Genomic DNA, 20,377 nt, shown 5'->3' with positions numbered 1-20,377 from the left:
GCTGGTGCTTTTTGTTAAATCAATAAAAAATGTGTTTTTCAAAAAAAGATGATGCATTTTTCGAAGTTGGAGTAGAGTTGGGACTGTCAAGATGAATATGAGGATACTGTTTCTGGTCCTGGATGCATAGATGGAAAAGCCCTGCGGTCTTTTTATTTTCTTTTTTACAGAACCACAAGAGGAGGTGAGCTTGTCTGTAAGATAAGCTTAAATGCTGGTCATGATGGCTTTGCAAAAGATGCAGTTGGTTCTGAAAATGGTGCTAGCTGGCAAGGTGAGCTAATGGAGTTCTCTTAGGATCAGGGATACATGATCATATTTCTTCAGGCCCTGGAGGAGATGTGCTCCAGCGTTTATTATGTCTTTAAGGGGTGCCAGTGGGGAGTGTAGGCCATGGATCTGAGTGTTACCTCTATCCTTAGAGGAGAAAGCTGATACCAGGCCCTCTTTGTTTTCTTCACAATCTGTTCCTTGAGGGTGAGGTTGGTGCCCAGGCTGAATCCAAGTGTCTTGATATTCAGTGGAATTTGAGTTTGAAGACGCCAAGGGTCATGTAATAGAGCCAGATGATTTACACTGTTTATTGTTTGCTGTTCTTTGCAAACATTAGAAATGCTGTCTTGGTTGAGTTAAGCTTCATGTGGATGCTGGACATCCAGGTCTGAATGATATGGAGGCAGTGTTTCCTTCCCTTCTTAAATAGCCCTGGAGCAACCTACCTACATTTGGAAGAACTTTCAAAAATTCACAAAAATAACAGAATAAGACGGAATAATACTTAAACCACTGTATGCAAAAAATGACCAACCTTACCTTGTCCAACCTTCTTTTAATGCCTTAGTGCACAGCTGTAGAGAAAGTACATACAAGCAGATGAAAAACATAACCAAATAAATCTCAACCTTAAAACCTTTACATTTCAATATTGTCAGCTACATCTGAATTAAATTACATCAACATCGTTCAAGCAGGAGATAGGCGTTGTTTCCTCCTCAACCAAATTAAGGGAAGACATACTATTAACTTCAGCTACATCTATTTGGGGTAGCCGAATGATCTTGTGAGATGCTTGGTGGTTTGTAGACCACGCGTGTGCTGCAGCGCTGCTGACAAGCGCTTTTCATTTCGTTTTATTCCTTTCAGCTGATGCTGAGCAGTAGCCCTTTTGGCATTTTAATACTTGGAGCTCTGAAGCTGATCACTAGCTTCAGCGCTCATGTTTTAATCTTTGTTGTTCGCGCTAAGGCTGATAGCGCTTGCGTTCCTGTTGTGACGCTTATCTGCCTACCGCTACTCACCCGCTCCTGACCCCGGTCCGCCTCGGCTGTGTGCCGTTTGCTGCGGAGGGTCCCTGCAAGAGCGCCACTTCCGCTTTCTGGCACTTCCGCCCTGCCTCCAGACCGCGCAGGTGAGCGGTCTAGTGTCTCACGTTGGACGGCTTAAATGGTCATCTGGAGGAAGCGCAGCGGACGAGCGCAGCGGGAGCGCCGACTTCGCGCCGAAGTCGCGCATAAGTCAAGCCCGTCTGCGCCCGTCCGCAGCCGACCGAGGCCAGGGGCCAGGCATGCTGCTCAACGTCTGGTGTATACTTCTCAGGCCCTTCGTGCCCTTTCCTATCATGTTCTCCTTGCCCCCCACGCAATAGCTACCATCCGAGGCAATAACATACTATCCTCTCCCCCGCTTACAATTCCCTCCTCACCTTCCCTCCCCATTCCCTCACCTCCTTCTGTTGCACCTCGGTTGACCCCGCCTAGTCCTAGTGGTAGTGACCCCCTCACACTACTTTATCTTAATACTCGTTCACTCCCTAAACATCAGTTAGACATATTCCAACTCCTAGATGGAGGTTTTATCGACATCTTACTCCTCACGGAAACGTGGTTAAATGCCGACTCTTACCCTGACATCTTGGCCGCCATCCCTGCAGGCTACTATATTCTCCACTCTGATAGAAACCCTGGCAGACCTGGCGGCGGAGTCGCTGCTATCATTCGCTCTCACTTACAGTTCACTACCCTTTCCACCCCACCCATAGCTAATACGGACATCCTTACACTGAAATTTACCTCTCCCAATTCCTCATTTATCTGTATATTAGTTTACCGTCCCCCTGGCAACTCGCCTCTCTTCCCATCCTTATTCAGTAGTATGATCTCGCAAATTGCCATCAATTCCGCCCGGGTTTTGGTGGCGGGCGACTTCAACTACTGGCCCTCAGACCCCCAGGAATCCTCCCTCTCCCGTGAGTTCACCGACTCACTGCTTGGTTTAAATTTCTCCAAACACATCTTCGTGGCCACACACAACAAAGGCCACACATTAGATCAGATCTGGTCCACTAACCTCGACATTCCCTCTCCCTTGGTCTACCCTTGCCCCTGGTCTGATCACTTTTTTATTTCCTTTCCCTTGCATTTACTCTTGCCTACCCGTCCTCCGATCCCCCATAACCTTCAGGTTCGAAACTGGAAACATGCTGACATTCCCCATTTCCACTCTATTCTTGCTTCATCATCTCCCCCTGATTATCTTGACTTGGACTCCCAAGCTACCTCTCTTGATCAATGGCTGTCCTCTGCCTGCGATGTCGTTGCCCCCATCAAAACTGTTAAGTCCAAACGCCCCCACGACGCTCAGCGCTGGTTTACCTCCACTCTTAAGGCGGACAAACTCCGCCTTAGACAGGCTGAGCGCCGTTGGCGGCGGAACTATGACCCTCTACTCCAAGTCACGTACTCCGATTTATTAAAGGCTTATAAACGGTCGATCATCTCGGCCAAATTATCTTATTTTTCTCAGAAGGTCTTGACCTCGGCATCCAAGACCAAAGAAATTTTTTCTATTGTAGCCGAGCTCTCCCTTCCTGATCGGGTCACCCCTCAGCCCCTTCCCACACAAGCCTTGTGTAACTCTCTTAACTCTTTTTTTTCTGACAAAATTTCCGCAATTAAAAATAACATTCCCCTCTCTACTCTGCCCCATGACTCTGTTCTCCCTCCCCCGAATCCCCACTCGTTTTCTAAATTTCCCCCTATCTCCCTGGATACTTTTCTCTCATTGCTTCAGACGGTGAGCTCTGGCTCGCCTAACGATTGCTGCCCCACGTCCATCTTAAGAGCGGCTTTCGCGGCTTGCCCCGGTCCCCCTCTTGATCTCTTAAATCAATCTCTTTTGTCAGGCTCTGTCCCTAATGCTTTTAAAAGCGCTGTGGTGGTCCCCATTTTAAAAAAACCGGGTCTTGACCCCTCCACGTTAGCCAATTACCGCCCCATCTCCCTCCTTCCTTATTTAGGAAAGGTCTTAGAGACCTATGTCACCCGCTGCCTCAGTGCTTTTATCGAGGAAACTCATTTCCTCGACGACCGACAGGCTGGGTTTAGACCCGCCCACTCCACCGAGGCAGTTGTGGTGGCAGTCATGGACACACTGAAACAGGGAGCTGACAGGAATCTGTCCCAGGCCCTTGTACTTTTAGACCTCTCAGCCGCCTTCGACACGGTCGACCATGGTATCTTGGTCGACCGTGTCAGAAACGCTGGCATTTCTGGCTTGGCCCTGTCATGGGTGGCATCTTTTCTCCATTCTCGTTTTCAATCTGTCCGGCTTTCTTTCTTTTCTGCCCCTCTATTGTCTCTATCCTGTGGTGTCCCCCAGGGTTCTGCTTTATCCCCGCTTCTGTTTAACCTCTACATGCAGCCCCTTCTTGTCTCCCTTCGTCAGTTTTCACTTACCGCTTTTAACTATGCAGATGATCTGCAGCTTATTTTCCCTCTCAATCCTTCTCCCTCCTCTTGTTCTAATTTTCAAAATGCCATGCTCTTCATCTATGAGTGGATGAACCTTAGTCAACTTAAGCTCAACCCTAGTAAAACGGAGCTGGCGGTGACCGGTGGTCCTCTTACTCCCTGGTCTCCCAACTTCTGGCCTGTAGCTTTGGGTTCCCCTCCTTGTCCAGTGAACACAGTGAAGAGCTTGGGGGTGACTATTTCTAGTGACCTCTCAATGCGGCCTCACATCAACACCGTCACTTCGGCCTGTTTTTTCCACCTCCGCCGTATCGGGAAGATTCGCAGGTTTCTATCTCAAGAGGCCCTTATTCTTGTCATCCTGGCCTTCATCACCTCACGTCTAGACTATGCCAACTGTTTATACGTGGGGGTCCCTGCCTGCCATCTTTCCCGACTTCAACTGGTCCAGAATCAGGCAGCCAGACTAATTTTTCGGCAGCCTAAACATCAGCATGTCACCCCTTTGCTGAAAACTTTACACTGGATCCCTGTTGCACAGCGGTGTGTTTTCAAAATGGCCTGCATCATTTTCAAATCCCTGTTCTCATGCTCTCCTGCTTTCATTTCTTCTTGTTTACTTGCCTATGTCCCTTCCCGTCACCTCAGATCCTCGGCTCACAACCTCCTGATTACCCCTAGATTTAACCGCAAGAAACATGGAGGAGCTTGCTTCTCCTTCCTTGCTCCGGCTAACTGGAATTCCCTCCCTCTTGCTATTCGTCTGTCTACCGACTATCGTTGCTTTCGCAACTCTCTAAAAACGTACCTGTTTCGTTTGGCGCATGGCTAGCTGCCCGGCCCCTGAATGTTCTCCACCCACCCGGTCTTGAGCGCCAAGAAACCAATTGGTGTATGTGCGCGGTACCAAATCCTTTTTAATAATAATAATAATAATAATAATGCTAGACATTCATGATTTGAGTGGTGATGGACACAAACCCTTAGGAACTATCATTGAAATGGGCAAGCTGACACAAAAGGCATCGTGCGTGGGGTCACTGGAGTCAAAAGGCACATTTATGGGCACCCTGGCAGCCATGGCACAGAACAAGATTGTTGAACTGCATTCCAATGGTCATGGTTGTCCAGAGATCATGAAGTCACTGATTAAGACTGGTGCTTGTACTCTGTGGCACATATACCATCTATGATCCTTCCGGGGGGTAGCATGCGTGTGTTAGCATATGCAGATGACATTGCAGTTGTAACATCAGACCCGGACACTGCAGCCCCCGAGATTGAAGATATAACTAAAGAGTTTGGCCGGGTAGCAGGATACAAACTTAATATTTCAAAAACACAAATTGTATGTACGGCAGGATTATGCCCTAATGATAATCGAGTGACCCCAGAAGCCAAGTACCTTGGTATTAAAATTAGACTATCCCTTTATGATCTGGTCATGGTCAACTGGACTGATCTTATACGCTCAATAAAACAACAACTAGAAAAAATTGAATGTTTACACTTATCGATGGTGGGACGACGCAATGTTCTTAAAATGTCCATACTTCCTAAAGTGCTGTACTTCTTTAGGTCAGTTCCACTTGAGGTACCACCCTTGGAAGTGCGGAAACTTCAAGCAACGATTGAAAGATTCATATGGGGATGGAAATCCCCACGTCGGGCATCTAAATTCATGACACTTCTTATGTTGAGGGGAGGCTGGGCCGTTCCTAACTTTATATTATATTATTTGTCTTGTTTGTTACAGAACATAAAGTTTGCTGTAAATGGAAATGACCCACCTCAATTTGAGGACCCTGATATTTTTTACTTATTACTTGGCCCACAAGCACGACAGATGCTTCTTCGTTTTTACGAACCTAGTTATTACAAGAGAACGAAATTTAAGTTGGTGTACACTGCTTTTAAGGGTTGGCGCATGATTAGCAAAATTATGCAGTTACGTCGCATTAATTATCATACTCCTTGCGACTCCCCGGCATTACTACCATCTATATTTTGGGACTATAGAATGCAAATCTGGGGGGAAAAAGGCGTAAAAATGGTTGGATCATTGTTTAAAGATGGTGTAGTGCTATCTTTTCAAGAGCTTAAAGACACCTATGCAATCCAACAGAATGATTTCTTTAAGTACCTACAGTTACGAGATTTTATTTTTAAACATTTAAATTCAATATCTATTCTGCCTAACGGTCTATTGACAATACTTAAGAGACCGACACGGATCGGGATTATATATAATTATTTGCTTGAATTACATCATGATGACCTTGCACTGCAGGAGTCCAAATGGCTGGCGAGGCTTGCTACGAGTTCTGTACCCTTACAAGAGTCTATTAATATTGCGGACGATATTATGCTATCAGCGAATTTACGTGCTCAGCACTATAAAACTTTATTTCATCTTTACCACACTCCTGCAAAAATGGCAAAGTGGGGCAACAGCTACAATGGGAAGTGTTTTAGATGCCAAACTAATATGGCTGACATTGTTCATATATTTGTTGATTGTAATGTGTTAAACTCATTCTTCACATGCATTGTACAATTTCTTTCAAGTATGCTAAAAGCTGATGTCATAATTTCCAAGGAAATGATTATCTTTGGCCTATCTAGTGACTTAGATGTGTTTGTATCATATCGCAAGTATAGATACTTGCTATTTATGGCGACGGCAGTGGCTCGCCTCTGTATTGCCTCAATGTGGCTGAAACCGGAAGCTCCAGCTTATGAGATGTGGAGAGCGAAATTTTATAATGTGTTCTATCTGGAGTACAATCTATATTGCACTAAGTCAATTAAGGAAAAGCAAAGGGGGATTAAGGTCTGGCAGGCGATGATTGATCATATGGGGGTTGATGAGTGATGTCTGTATAAAGTTAGATCAAGGAAGGTTTTCACTGTAGCGTAACATTAACACTGTCTCATATTTCGTAATATTCATTTAATGTATTGTTTCTCATTTATTTATATAGGTTAAATGTTTTTTCTTTCTGGAAGTTTATAACTTCATAATTGTTTTATGAATGTGAAAAGATGTCGGTTTTGAACTGAATCAATAAAAAAAAAAAAAAAAAAAAAAAAAAAACCTTTACATTTCAATATTGTCAGCTACATCTGAATTAAATTACATCAACATCGTTCAAGCAGGAGATAGGCGTTGTTTCCTCCTCAACCAAATTAAGGGAAGACATACTATTAACTTCAGCTACATCTATTTGGGGTAGCCGAATGATCTTGTGAGATGCTAGACATTCATGATTTGAGTGGTGATGGACACAAACCCTTAGGAACTATCATTGAAATGGGCAAGCTGACACAAAAGGCATCGTGCGTGGGGTCACTGGAGTCAAAAGGCACATTTATGGGCACCCTGGCAGCCATGGCACAGAACAAGATTGTTGAACTGCATTCCAATGGTCATGGTTGTCCAGAGATCATGAAGTCACTGATTAAGACTGGTGCTTGTACTCTGTGGCGCTAAGGCAGGGGTCCCCAAACCGGTCCTGGGGCCGGATCCATGCCAGATTTTTCAAAAAACTACATGTATCTCAATGGGGATATCCCAAAAATCTGGCATGGATCCGGCCCCCCAGGACCGGTTTGGGGACCCCTGCGCTAAGGGGTACACACCATGGAGACATAAGCACCATTGGCTACTGAGGATGCTGCCCCTGGTGGGCATTAGAGTTTCTTGCTGCAAACCCTTTATTTGGTGGTCATTGATGGCTGTGAAGCTCTAGCACTCAGTCAGAAGGCCCACAGCCGTATGATCACTTCTACACATGGGCAAATAGGTGACCATAAAATATATTGATGACACTGTCTTAATAACACATGCACAACAGCAAGCACATTCTTGATACATGAAGTGAGACAAACCTCTGTTAATTGCTGGTCTGTGTATCCCAGCCACGCGCATGATGTGGTGTATGCTGGATATCCTTGCTTTAACATCTGCTCCTCTGTTAATGTAAAACACCATGCACACAGTAAGGTATTTCATTTTCCACAATATCATCACTTTTCGCACAAAAGACATTGTTTTACATTTGCACAAGTGATTTTTAGAGCAGAGTGAATCTTCTTTGAAAACAGATTTCACAAGAATTGCCACATCCTACAAATGGCTTTGCCATCTGGCAAATGCCAGGTAGAGACTGGCTAGAATTGATTGTTCATCTGTTGCTTCACTGGTTGCAGCATTTGGGTGGATTTTCTGTACTTCCTTCTCAACCCCCATCTAGTCCTTAGCTGAGGAACTTGCTGGGTGGAAAAAAACTTCATTTTGTCCGCCAAATGATATAAAAGTTGCAGAGGAAGTGTTTAGCAAGAATGTTAGGTGTGTGGGGTGTTCTCACATTTCTTCCCAGAGAGATCACATATTTCTTCACAGAGGAGATCAACTGGGGTTTCTTCAATCAGCTGAGCCTTTACCTAATGATACCTGACCCCGGGTGTCCTCTGTCGCCTCTAATTTCCACACTGGCTATGAAAACGATTGCAAGTGTGATGAGTGCTAGGGGGCAACACAAAATGTGTGGTGATGCATTCTATCTTCCTGTTTGCAGATAACACCTGGATATTTGTGAAGGGTGTGAAAACCTAAAACCGACAGCAGCTAAACTGGAGGTACTTGGTGGGGTGTCACGGTTTAAGGTAACATGGGCCAAATGGTTCATTTTCTCTAATCTGCCAGGGCCTACAAAAAGGCAAGGAACACTCTGCTCATCAAGTCATTAAATGGGAACTGCAAACATTGAAGAATCGGAGAATCAGAATCTTTCATTCAGAAAGGACCATTATAAATGGTAATATTAAAGTTGCAATTTCAGCTCTCTGAGGCTGTGTAGAATTTCACTGTCAATGATTTGAAGACTAGCTCTGGCAAAGATGGCAATGTTAGCAAACCCAATATACCCTTTTGCTAATCTCCTGGTGTAATTTCCCAAAATGCTTTTTATTGAGTTGCACTATGGAGCATGCTGAATGCCGATCACTAAGGGAATTGGCAATGAAACTTGGCATTTGGCTAGGCCCTGTGTCCAATCTGCCATAAGAAGACAACCCCTGCTGTGCTGTGCATGGCCAAAGGTCATAGGCCTTTGGGGTCCCCCATATTAGTCAGGGTTTCAGGGGATACTAAACCTGATCTGTTATGACTCTTTTCAATCTTTTTTCAGGACTCACGACCCCGCCCCAGAGTCCTGTAATGGGGCCTCAACATTTTTCTTAAATTTAGGCAAATCAAAAACCTTTGGTTCCTGGAATCCAAATACATATTTGTTTCTCGGAGTAGCAATCACCACTATGTAGTTATAGTTAGGTCAGAATTTCTGTAAAAAAATGTTTTTTTGTTTCACAGATTTTTGGCACTGCTTGTCAAATCTACATGATTTATTTTTTAAAGTTACTCCACCTAGGGTCTTTCATGGATCCATCATGTGAATTCAACAAGCGGGAGCCAAAAAACAGTGGGGTTTCAAAAAGTTGATTTCTGATGTTAATTCCCATAGGAATCTTTGCTTTCTGATGCAGGAAAATGGCTGAACTGAATTACACCGAATTTGGCAGAAAGGTAGAAATGTGATTTGGTGTAAAACTTTTCTGCCCTTTTTGAGAAATTAACATTTAATGAGGGTCTTGGGTTGGACATGAGGGGATAATGTTCCGAAAAAGTTAGGTATATCTAGATAATTGGTCTTGTGTGAGTTCTACACTACAAATTTATTTTAAAGATTGGGCATCCTGGTTGACTAGGGAGCTCTCTACTGATGGCCATTTTGGTATTGCAGTACTGAGCAAACTGACTGAGTGGTCGCAACTGTGAAAAAAATGTTTTGCACTGTCATTACAGGACTCGGACCACTTTATCCTGAAAGACAGTTGGAAAAAAGCCATAGCGTGGCAGGGTAAGGACACCCTTACCCCCAAGTACTTGTTGGCGGGATGGATTCTAGAAGTCCCCCCCAAAGAGATTAAAATTACCTCTTTTTTTGAGGGGCCTGGGTACTGTTGTACAATTGCAGGACCCACCCCGGCCTGAAAAGTATTGTGGTACTCCTGTGGGACACGCTGTTCAAGCTTCGCCCCATGGTAGCATGGCACCTTGCAAGCTTCCCAGAGGAAGCTTGCACGTACCACAGTACTGTGGGGTTGAAGCCTCTGTGTAGGGCATCACAGGAGAACTGCAGATTCTGGAGGCCAATGGCTGAGTACAACATGGGCAGTGGCTGTAGGTTGTCCAAGGATGTTGGGTGTATGCTGAAATTTGAAGATGATTAAAAGAAAAAAAGATATTCACGGGAAAAAAGGTTAAAGTGATGTTCTAGTTAAGTCTGGTAATAAGATCTTAGCTTACGTAAAAAAAAAAAGATAATTACAAAAACAAAAACATGGTTAAAAGTGATGTTACAGTTAGGTGGTGAAATGAGATCTAAATTATTTTTTAAAACCGCAAAACACACTGACAATCCCTAGTCCTGGGTTACTGAGCGATCTGTAACTGTCACCTCTGCCATGCACTGATTATGACCACACATGTTACATCGCTCATGAGATGTTAAATTACATCACTGATAACATTATGTAGTCATTGTGACACCATCCTATAGGGTTTGGGGACTTGGGGACGAATTCAAAATATTACACTTGTGGCCAATATTCGATCACCAATCACATGATGATGGACATAGCAATGATAATAAGCAGGATACATAGCATATCTGTCAAGTCACCTTGACATTTGGGGGATATAACCCTTTTTAACTGGTACTCACCCACCTAACACACAAAATGAGAGTTTAATGTGGTCACCCCTTTTTCACTCTTGAATACCCTCTAAAAACGAGTTTGTGCACTATTTACCTTAACATGATCACTTCTTACAGACTTCAAACAACAGGTTGACAGGTATGTATTTCCCACTGATAGCACATCTTTTGCCAGGCCCTATGGACAACTGTTCACAGTTTGCTAAAATACACTACACACATTCCTGAGGTATGTGCAATGGCATACAACCTTACAGACTTGCTTATAACCTCATTAAAAGTTAAACCACTATAAAGTGGCTCAGCCCAACATTGTACTCTATTGAACAATCCGCAATGCCTCAAAATCTTCAGCAAAGTTCTTAAACTCGTCCTCATTATGTACAATTTGTCTATAGCGCTGTATTACAACTGTTTAACATGGGTATGTGCCCTGGAGAAAAATGTATTGTCAGCAGAAGCTTTGGACTTTCTCACTGCAAAAGGCTTTGGTTTTAAGCCATAATCTAATTTGTGTTATACATTTCCAGCCCACAACAGGTGAACTCAACCTTTGCCTTTCCTAACATTGAGTACTACTTCACACTTTAGTGACTTGTAAATGGTGCACCATTTATCTTTCAACATGTACAACTATACGTGACTTAATGGGTTATGTTGTTTTCATGCTATTTAGCTACATGTGCACACACAGTAACTCTATGCTGCATATTACTATAGTGTCATTAGTGATGTCATTTAACATGTGATATGTCAGCATGTAATATGTGAGCACTGCATGGCAGGGGTGCAAGATACTGTTAACTTAGTAAACTTGTGAATTTCAGTGTTTTTGGGGGGTTTTAAATATTCGTTTTTAGCTCATTTCACATTCCAACGATAACGCCACTGGTAAGTGAATGTTAGGTCTGTGTTTCCATTGGAAATGCCTTTTCGGTTTGCTAATAACGCTGGCACTGTTTGATGAATCTTCACAAAACTTTCCGTAAAATGGCTCTTTTTTAGTTAGCTCGTTCCCGGAATGTTTTGGGGTGATCTGTCAAGCAGGGGTTAAGAAAAAGGGGGAGATCTCAGAACGCAAAATCTCCATGCATTTTCCATAGACTTTTTTTGGAACGCAATACAGCAAAAAAAACTGCTTAACGGAATTACACCAAATTTGGTAGGAAGCTAGATCTCGGTCCAGAAAGCATGCTTTTTGTGATTTGGTGTAAATGCATTCATAAATTTTTGAGAAATTAAGGCACAAAAATATTTCTATATATGGCCAATTGGGTTTGAGGGACTTTTGCAAGAGTCCTGCTAACACAACTTCAAAAAGTAGATTTTTCTAATTGGCCGATTGGGCTTTTTTTCCCCCTTGTGCCAACCTCGCTCCTTAAGGGAGCGAGTGCCCTGATAGGCTGTCTGCAACATTAACAAAAATGTTGTGGCGTCTACTACAGGACTTGGGTACTTAGTCCCCTGACCTGAAAATGAGTTAAAAAAAAGATATAATGAGGCAGGGAGGGATACCCTGCCCCCTTAGCCCTTGTGGGTTTGTACCCAAGGTACCCAGTTGGGGCCCGAATAATTATTTACTTTTCTGTAATCCCACGAATAAAAACCACAAAATGGCAGCTGCCATTTTGTTATAAAATTAATATGACCCACTCTGTGGGCCACAGTCTGGGGCGTCAATATATTCTAAATACTGGGGGCTGGAAGGGCCTCCCCCCGAGCTGATTTTGGCCCATGGCACCCCATCACCTGGGACCTGCAAACTTTTGAAAAAGAGGAAGGGGCGCGAGGCCCACCTCCCCGAGGCTCATAAGGCCCAGGGACCCCATTCCTCGAAGCTATGGTAAAATTAAAGGGGAAGGGAAACCCAGTCCCGCTCCCTGAGCCTTCTCATGTCCCTGGAACCAGATCCACTGGGGCTGTGGTTACATTTAAGGGAGGAGGCACACAGCCCCCTCCCTGAGCCTGCTCAGGCCCCACCAACCCCATCTCCTGGCCCAAATGTATTTTAAAAGGGGAGGGGGACTGTGCACCCACTTCCCTGTGTCTAAATTGGCCTAAGGAGCTTTTTTCACAGTGATCCGGGGAGCCCTCCTCTGAGACATTGTGTTTCCCTGCCTGAAATATCCTGGGCAGAAAACATAAAATGTTGCTCCTACCCAGGCATGAGTAAAGGAAAGGTGCTAGCTGGAGGGTTGGTTAGGGCTGTGGGGGCCTTGGGGCTCACAGCCCCCAACAGTATCAGCAGTGTGGGTACCCCGGGTTGGCACCCACCAAAAATTTGAAAAAAGGGCTGGCCCCTACCAAGTTAGAACCACGGGGGCCTGGGGCTCCCGTCACAACACCCCAAAAAAGTGTGCTTGTGTGTGCCCTGGGTGGACACTGGAATACCCACTTAAGAAAATAAATGCAGGCTCCCAATTATGGGTGCTAGCTAGGGAGCAGGATGGGGCTACTGGGCCGCAGGACCGAGGGCTACCACTGCGGCCATGAAACAATAAATATAATGTGGGTGTCTAGGGTGGGCACCAGGACACCAACAGCAATAGGCAGAAGCTGCCCAGTTATTATTCACTGCTTCTTGAAGGAGCACCCCACAATGCCCTGCAAGGTCAATTTACATGTTTTAAAGGTGGTTCATGTCATTAGAAGGAGTAGTGGCTCCACCAAGCATTTTCATAATGTTGGGGGAGGGGTTGCAGGGAGTGTGGCAGCCCCCATTAAAATTAAAAAAACAGTAAGGCTCCTAGGTCATTAAATCAATGGCTCCATTAGATCTTAGAAAAACCAAAGGGGGTGATGGACGGAGTGTTGAACATTGCAAGCACTCACCCCCAGTCAACTGATCTGGGTTTAATCCATCATTGTTCTTTAGCTCACTCCGCCACCCTAGTTCAGACATGGCCATATGCAAATCAGTCTGACCCTGTGCCTCATGGGAACAGTCCAGTCCAAACAGCCATTAGATCTTACCATTTTTTTAAACACTCTTAGCTGGAGCTCTATCCTCTTCAGCTAGAGTGCAAGGCCTTCTTGTGGTTGTTTTTATGATTGCATTTTGTAGGCTGAAAATATAAAAAGACTCAGAAATATGTTGATATTATATTTGAAAAAATAACATGTCTGAGCCATTCTTATAATGTTTTTAAGCCCCCAAATGCGATCATAAAAATAATGTTAAAAGAAAGACTCCGAGACATGTTGATTTAAAAAAAATTAAAACTGTTTTAACTATTTTAATAATAAGCACTGTTATAAAACATTGCATTATGTTAATTACTCAGATATCGGGCTGTACCTGCGATTCGAGACCTGGGACGGCTGGTGGGGCAGACTCCGGGACCCCCTGGGGTCGGAGAGTGAAGCTGACCGGGAGCCCGGAACACACGGGACGATTGCAGAAAGGCAGGGCGCCCCTGCGACCGCTGGATTTTGAAGGGGTCTGCAGTTGGGGAGGTATCGCGGAGACCGCTTGAGTGGAGCTGAATGAGAGGGGACGGCTGGGACAGCTTCACGTCAATACAGGGGACAGCTGCCTTGCTAGCACGAAGTGCGGTCAGAGATTGGTGACACTCTACTGGCATTGGTTGGAAGGGCGCTCCTTGCTGCCTGAACACGGAGAGCCGGAGCAGAGGTCGTCATCGGGCGGTGCTGTGGGTGGAGCGGCTGGCAAGATGATGCCGGGAGCGATGGGAGGAGATGGGGCGACGCAGAGTACTGCCCCGGATGGTGGAGAGGTGATGGAGAGCTCGGAGACTGAAAGGAGGTTGAATAAACGTCTGGATCAGATCCTAGAGGCCATCACGACGACCAAGGACTCTCTACATAACGATATCACGCAGGTTGCTACGGCGCTGGGCCTCCTGAAGGCTGACCACTCGAAGTTGGTGGACAGGGTGAAGGACACTGAACTGCTCGTGCAAGATCTGAAACCGGCAGTGGTGACAGTTGAACGAAAGTTGGAGGGCGCTCTACAACGGTTGACGGCGCTCGAGAAAAGAACGGAGGATGCCGAAAGTAGGAATAGGCGCAATAATGTGAGGGTGGTTGGCCTGCCGGAGAAAATTGAAGGGACAGATATGATTGCCTACTTGGAGAACTGGTTCAGGACGCAGGTGGCACCGGAGGGGTTGTCCCCCTTCTTCACGCTAGAGAGGGCGCACAGGGTACCGGCCACGCCGCCTTTGCTGGGGCGCCCACCCAGACCTGTGGTGGCACGTGTCCTTCATTACAAAGACAGAGATCTGTTGATTCAAAATGCGCGCTCCGTGGGGCCCTTCACAGTGGAGAACAGTTCGGTCACACTCTTCCCGGACTATACCCAGGATATCCAATGTCGTAGGGCTTCATTCCTAGCGGTCAAAAAGGAACTCAGAACTGAGGGGATTCAGTACTCATTGCTGTTTCCGGCCAAATTGCGGATCATCTTAGATGGCACAACACAGTTTTTTATGACACCTGAGGAGGCTTGGACTTGGCTGGAGTCCTACAGAGTGGGAACGGATCGCAGAAACAAGGCTGAGTATGAGCGACCTAAGCTGGCGAGGGTGCGCCAGTCCCAATGTATCCGCAAACGTCACAAAACTCAACAGGCCCTGCTGCTCGCGCAACTGGCGGCGGACAAACAGGGGGCCCTGGCGGCAACGGCGGCGATTACGGGGTCGCAGAAAGAGGATTTGGTTGGAGGATCGGCGTCGGACGACGACAAGAGACACTCTGGGACTGAAATTTCGGATGTGGATAGTAATGTTGGTCCGGAGGTGACTCCTCGTTCGGCGGACGATCTGTGACTGGCATGACCTCCGGACTGGAGTGTGGACTACGGACAATGTTGGTGAGGCAGGGGTACATGGTAACCTTTGGGAGAATGGTAGCTGTATCAGGCAACAGGGGGGGGATCAGGGGGCGGGGAGCTGGGGCGAGGGCGGCCGCTTGTCGGGGCACAACCACGTTCCTATTGCCCTTAAGGCACCCTGCAGTGACTACTGCAGGATAGACTTGTTTATTTGGGGTGTGTAGTTTGGATGGGGACTGATGCGCAGTTGTTAGTTCCTGTTCTGGGGGAATGGGCGTTGGGGGTTCTGAGGGGAGTTTGGGGGGTGGGTACTTCTGCTGCTGGTGTGGGCTGGCGCGGTGTGAAGGGAGTGATGCAACGGAAGGGTAGCGATGGGGACTATACCTGAGCTGAAGTGCGTCACATGGAACGTACGACGACTGCACACAATGTCCCGACGTTACAAAGTACATGCATACCTGGTACGACGAGGGATTCAGATAGAGATGCTCCAAGAGACTCATCTTACCAAGCTGGAGTGTGCGGCGCTACAGAAGCGCTGGAGGGGGCAGGTGTTTGGCACAGCGTACTCTGCATTTGCAAGGGGGGTACTGATATGGGTGAGGGCAGGGATTCCCTTTCAGGTAACGAGTCAGGTGATTGATCCAGATGGTAGATATGTGGGGGTAGCGGGGAGGCTGTATGGCCGGGAGGTGGCGCTTTGTTGCATCTATGCCCCGAACACAGATCAACCCAGCTTCTTTGGCACCATCTCAGGACTCTTAGCGCATTATCTGGCTGGGCCGATAATACTGGGAGGCGATTTTAATTCCATTACTGATGTCGCCTTGGACAGATCCCATCCGCCACTGACTGAGTCTCCGGTGCGTAGGGTAGCGAAACAGAGGAGGGACTGGCAGAATGAGTGGGGGCTGCTAGATGTGTGGCGAGGGCAGCATCCTGAGGATAGGGATTACTCCTTCTTTTCGGCAATCCATGAGCTGCATGTCAGGATTGATACGATTCTTTGTGACCCCACCACTGCTACCATGGCGAATCACACTGAGTACCTAGCTAGGACCATCTCAGATCACTATCCCCAGCTGCTTTCCCTCCAATGGCAACGAGTGAGGACAGCGATTCCTAATTGGAGATTGAACCCGGACACGCTAGAGGATCAGGTCTTTCACGCTGAGGTCCGGGAGGGAGTGGAGTCATACTTTGAGGTTAATAAGGGAACGGCCCCCACTAGGGGGCTTGAGTGGGACGCATTTAAGGTGGTGGTGAGAGGCTTGTGTATTGGTAAACATTCTGGGGAACGGAAGATGGTGCTGGAAGAGGTCAGGAAGGCGGAGGAGGCACTGAGAGAGCTAGAGAAGCGGAGACCGGAGCAGGGAGAGCTGCAGACACAGCTTTTGGAGGCTAAGGAACTGGTAGCGTCGGAGACCGAAAGGTTACGATGTTATGATTACAAGCAGTATACGGCGAAGGTCCATGCAGAGGGCAATAAGGTCGGCACACTGCTGGCGAGAATGGCGAACCCGGAGCCTAGGGGGAGTTCGATATTTAGTGTGAAGATGGAGTTGGGGGATATAGTCTACTCCCAGTCGGCGATCCTATCAAGTTTTATGAGTATTACGCAACCTTATACCAGAGTCGGTTAGAGACAGGGGATGGAGACTTGTCCGATTATATGGCGGAGATCACTCTCCCGCAGCTGGAGGAGGAGGAGGCTAGGGTCCTGGACGCTGCGATCACATTAGCTGAGGTTAAACATATGGCGCGGAAAAAGACACCTGGGGTAGACGGCCTCCCGGTGGAATTTTATGCTAAATACATTGACTTATTGGCGCCCCAGTTGTTGGAAGTCTATAACGAGGCGTTGAAACAGGGCCGCCTACCCAGTTCGATGAGGGAAGCTCTGGTTGTGCCCCTACTTAAACCTGGGAAAGATAGCACAGATGTGACCTCCTATAGACCACTGTCTATGTTGACAGTGGACTATAAAATTCTGAGTCGCATCCTGGCCACTAGATTGCTGCCGCACATGACGACGTTGATCCATGAGGATCAGGCTGGCTTTATCCCTACCCGGAATACCTCGACTAACATCCGCTGCCTGGTTCGAGTTTTGGGGAGCGAGCTGGACCAGGGCGGCTGGCCTGCAGTGTTATCTATTGACATAGAAAAAGCATTTGATAGTTTGGAGTGGGATTATCTGGATGAGGTGTTGAAGAGGTTTGGCCTAGGGACCAGGTTCAGGCGCTGGACGAGAGTCTTGTACTCTTCGGCTACTGCCAGGGTGCGGCTGGGCTCGGTGATATCGTCCGCATATCCGGTACAGAGAGGCACACAGCAAGGATGCTCGCTGTCACCTCTATTATTCGCTTTGGCGATAGAACCCCTGGCGGTACGCCCGAGGTCAGGGACGGTGTACGGTGGGGTTGTCTGCCGGGGTGAGCAGCATTATATCTCGCTCTACGCGGATGATCTACGGATGTTCCTGGAGGATACAGCTGAAGCGCTGAGGGGGGGCGATGAATGCGCTTATCGAGTTTGGAGCCCTGTCGGGTCTCAGAGTAAACTGGCGTAAGACTTGTCTCTTTCCATTGAGGGCGGGGACACCTCAGCCGCCGTTGCCTGAGGATGTGGTTTGGGAGGACTCCTGTTTCACGTACCTGGGAGTGAGGATCTACCATAGTGCTGAAGATTTGCCGGAAGGGAACATAGGTCGTGTGTGAGAGCCTTGAGGGGTTTGGTGGCATTTTGGGCCACGCTCCCGCTATCGGTGGTTGGAAGAGTGGCGCTGCTCAAAATGGTGGCCTTGCCGCGCCTCCTGTACTATTTCAGAACCTTACCGCTATGGATCCCGCCTACGTTCTTTAAGGACCTGCGGACCCTCACCATTGGGTTCCTCTGGGGGAACGGAAGGAGACTGGTGGCGTTGGATACGCTGCGACGGCCGAAACTCGAGGGGGGAATGGCGGTGCCAGATTTCGAATTGTATTATTTGGCGGCGCAGTTACAGATCCTTACGCAACACGCGGCTAGGGAATTTCGGGGACCTGACTTGCACCGAGGGGGGGGGATCCCGAGACATGTATTGTCCTACATCATTATGCACCAACAGCTTGATGTACGGGATCTGACGCTCGAGGAAAAAACGTTGCGGCTATGCTGGAATAGAAGTCGGAAGCGAGCGGGAGTGGTACACCTGTATGCCCCGGAAATACCTCTGGGCATGTTAACAGCGCTACCGCATGGAGCAGACTGGTCCCCCCTCATGGAATGGGAGGAGATGGGGCTCCACGTGGAAGGTGATCTGTATGCCGACGGAGTAATGCTGCCCTTCCAAGCGGTGCAAGACCAGTTTGGAATACCGGCTGGGCACTTCCTCTTGTATATGGCCGTCACAGCAGCAGGAAAGAAGCACTGGGGAGAAGGGCAGTTGGAGCCAACGACTACGATGGCGTGCCAATATGTTGTGATGTCCGCGGGGTCGGTCAAGGCCGTTACATGTTTGCACTCACAAATGCTCCACGAAGGACTGACACCCCTTACCGGGTTGAAACTGAAATGGGAGGAGAGTGTGGGGAAACCCATACCGTATGAAACGTGGGGTCAGCTCTTGAGGAGGGCGGGGAAGGGCTGTAGAAATGCCCGCTTTCAACAAGTGCACTTCTTTGTAGTCCATAGGGCCTATTTAACCCCGGGCAAGATACGGAGGCATTTCCATGTCGAGGGGGCAGCCTGCCCGAGGTGCTTCCTCCCGGGGGCGGAGCTAGACCACATGCTTTGGGATTGCCCGAAACTGGGATTGTATTGGACGGAAGTGGGAGAGCTCTTGAATGAGGTGACGGAGAGGCAGGTGACCTTCGACAAGGCAGCCTGCCTACTGCTATGGTTCCCCCACACGAAGAACACAAAGGTTACCAGCAAATTTGTGGATCTAGGTCTTATTTTAGCTCAGAGGGAGATCACCTGGCGCTGGAAGTCGACGGAGGGCCCATCCAGTAGGCGTTGGGCGGTAGAATTGAGCAAGTGGGCCAGAAGTGAAAGTATGATCCGGCTTCGACAGGCAACGCGCACAGCTGATGAGAGAGGATTGGAGGTGGCACAGGCGTGGGAGAGCTTGGTGCAGGCGCTGACTGAGTACCTGGAACAGGAGGGGGACCAAACAGAATGAGGCCGACAGTGAGTTCCCAGGTGACGCAAGATTGTGTGAGTGTTGATCCCTTGGCTCCTGAGTGACAGAGCATAATCCTGCAGTTGGCCCACACCAGTGACAGTTCAGGGAGTGGGTGGAGGGTGGGGGGTTAGGGGGCCCGAGGGAGGCATGAGGATGTGTACTGTATGAGTAATCAGAAGATTGTGGCAGATGGGTGGGTTTCTTAGTTCAGTTTACTTGGATAGAATGAGGGCGTTGGCCTAGCTCATTATTCCTCAAGGCTAACCGGGAGGGATAGTTGTTGGTTGGGGATTTTGGGGGGGGGGGGGAAGGTTAGAAAAAAGCAGATTCATTCGACAAGCCCGCATGTACTGGAGTCGAGTAAATGTTCACACTGTTGTCTTATCACCTGACTTGCTCCCGGATCCTTAGCTCTCGCCGCCCTGCCTCCGGGATGTGGGCTAAATGGCTGTGTGATGTTGTGGTAACCATAGGGGGAAGGTGATAGGCAGAGACGGGCTGGATTGTACAAATGGCCGTACATTTCTGATTCTGCAATAAAAATTGAATAAAAAAAAAAAAATGTTAATTACTCAAATATACAATTGATTAAAATGATTGGTGATTTTTAAGAGTAAGATGATAGCTCTGCTTTATAGATTGTGATATGCTCACCACTTGATAAAACCAGTAGACCCACGTAATTTATTCTGGTGCTGTGACTCTTTGACAACGTCAGTAAGTCTGCCCCAGTGGGGCCGGGAGCAGGAAGACCAGCAGCATGCTTGCCTGCCAGAAGGCTGTGTGCTGATGGAGATTAGCCAATTGTACGGGGTTGGGTGCAGGGCCTAGGTGCAAGCCAGACCTTGCACCAAACCTGATGCTGCTCACAACTGAAGGCTGT

General features: G+C 47.5%; 1 protein-coding gene across 3 annotated transcripts in view; it reads right to left on the bottom strand.

Moving 5' to 3' along the window:
* LOC147724011 (mitochondrial enolase superfamily member 1-like) overlaps positions 1-20,377 on the bottom strand; it is a 376,214-nt gene that overhangs the window by 143,905 nt on the left and 211,932 nt on the right. For all 3 annotated transcript variants that reach the window (XM_086965612.1, XM_086965614.1, XM_086965613.1), the window contains 2 exons: positions 7,641-7,723; positions 814-848 (listed from right to left, as the gene is read on the bottom strand). In XM_086965612.1, coding sequence (XP_086821738.1) covers positions 814-848; positions 7,641-7,723 — 118 coding nt within the window. The remainder of the gene's footprint in view (positions 1-813; positions 849-7,640; positions 7,724-20,377) is intronic.

The sequence above is a fragment of the Lissotriton vulgaris genome, chromosome 4_1 (assembly GCF_964263255.1).
Source record: "Lissotriton vulgaris chromosome 4_1, aLisVul1.2, whole genome shotgun sequence".
Taxonomy (NCBI): Eukaryota; Metazoa; Chordata; class Amphibia; order Caudata; family Salamandridae; genus Lissotriton; species Lissotriton vulgaris.
Note: the sequence above shows the minus strand (reverse complement) of the source record. Positions and strands in the feature narration are given on the sequence as shown.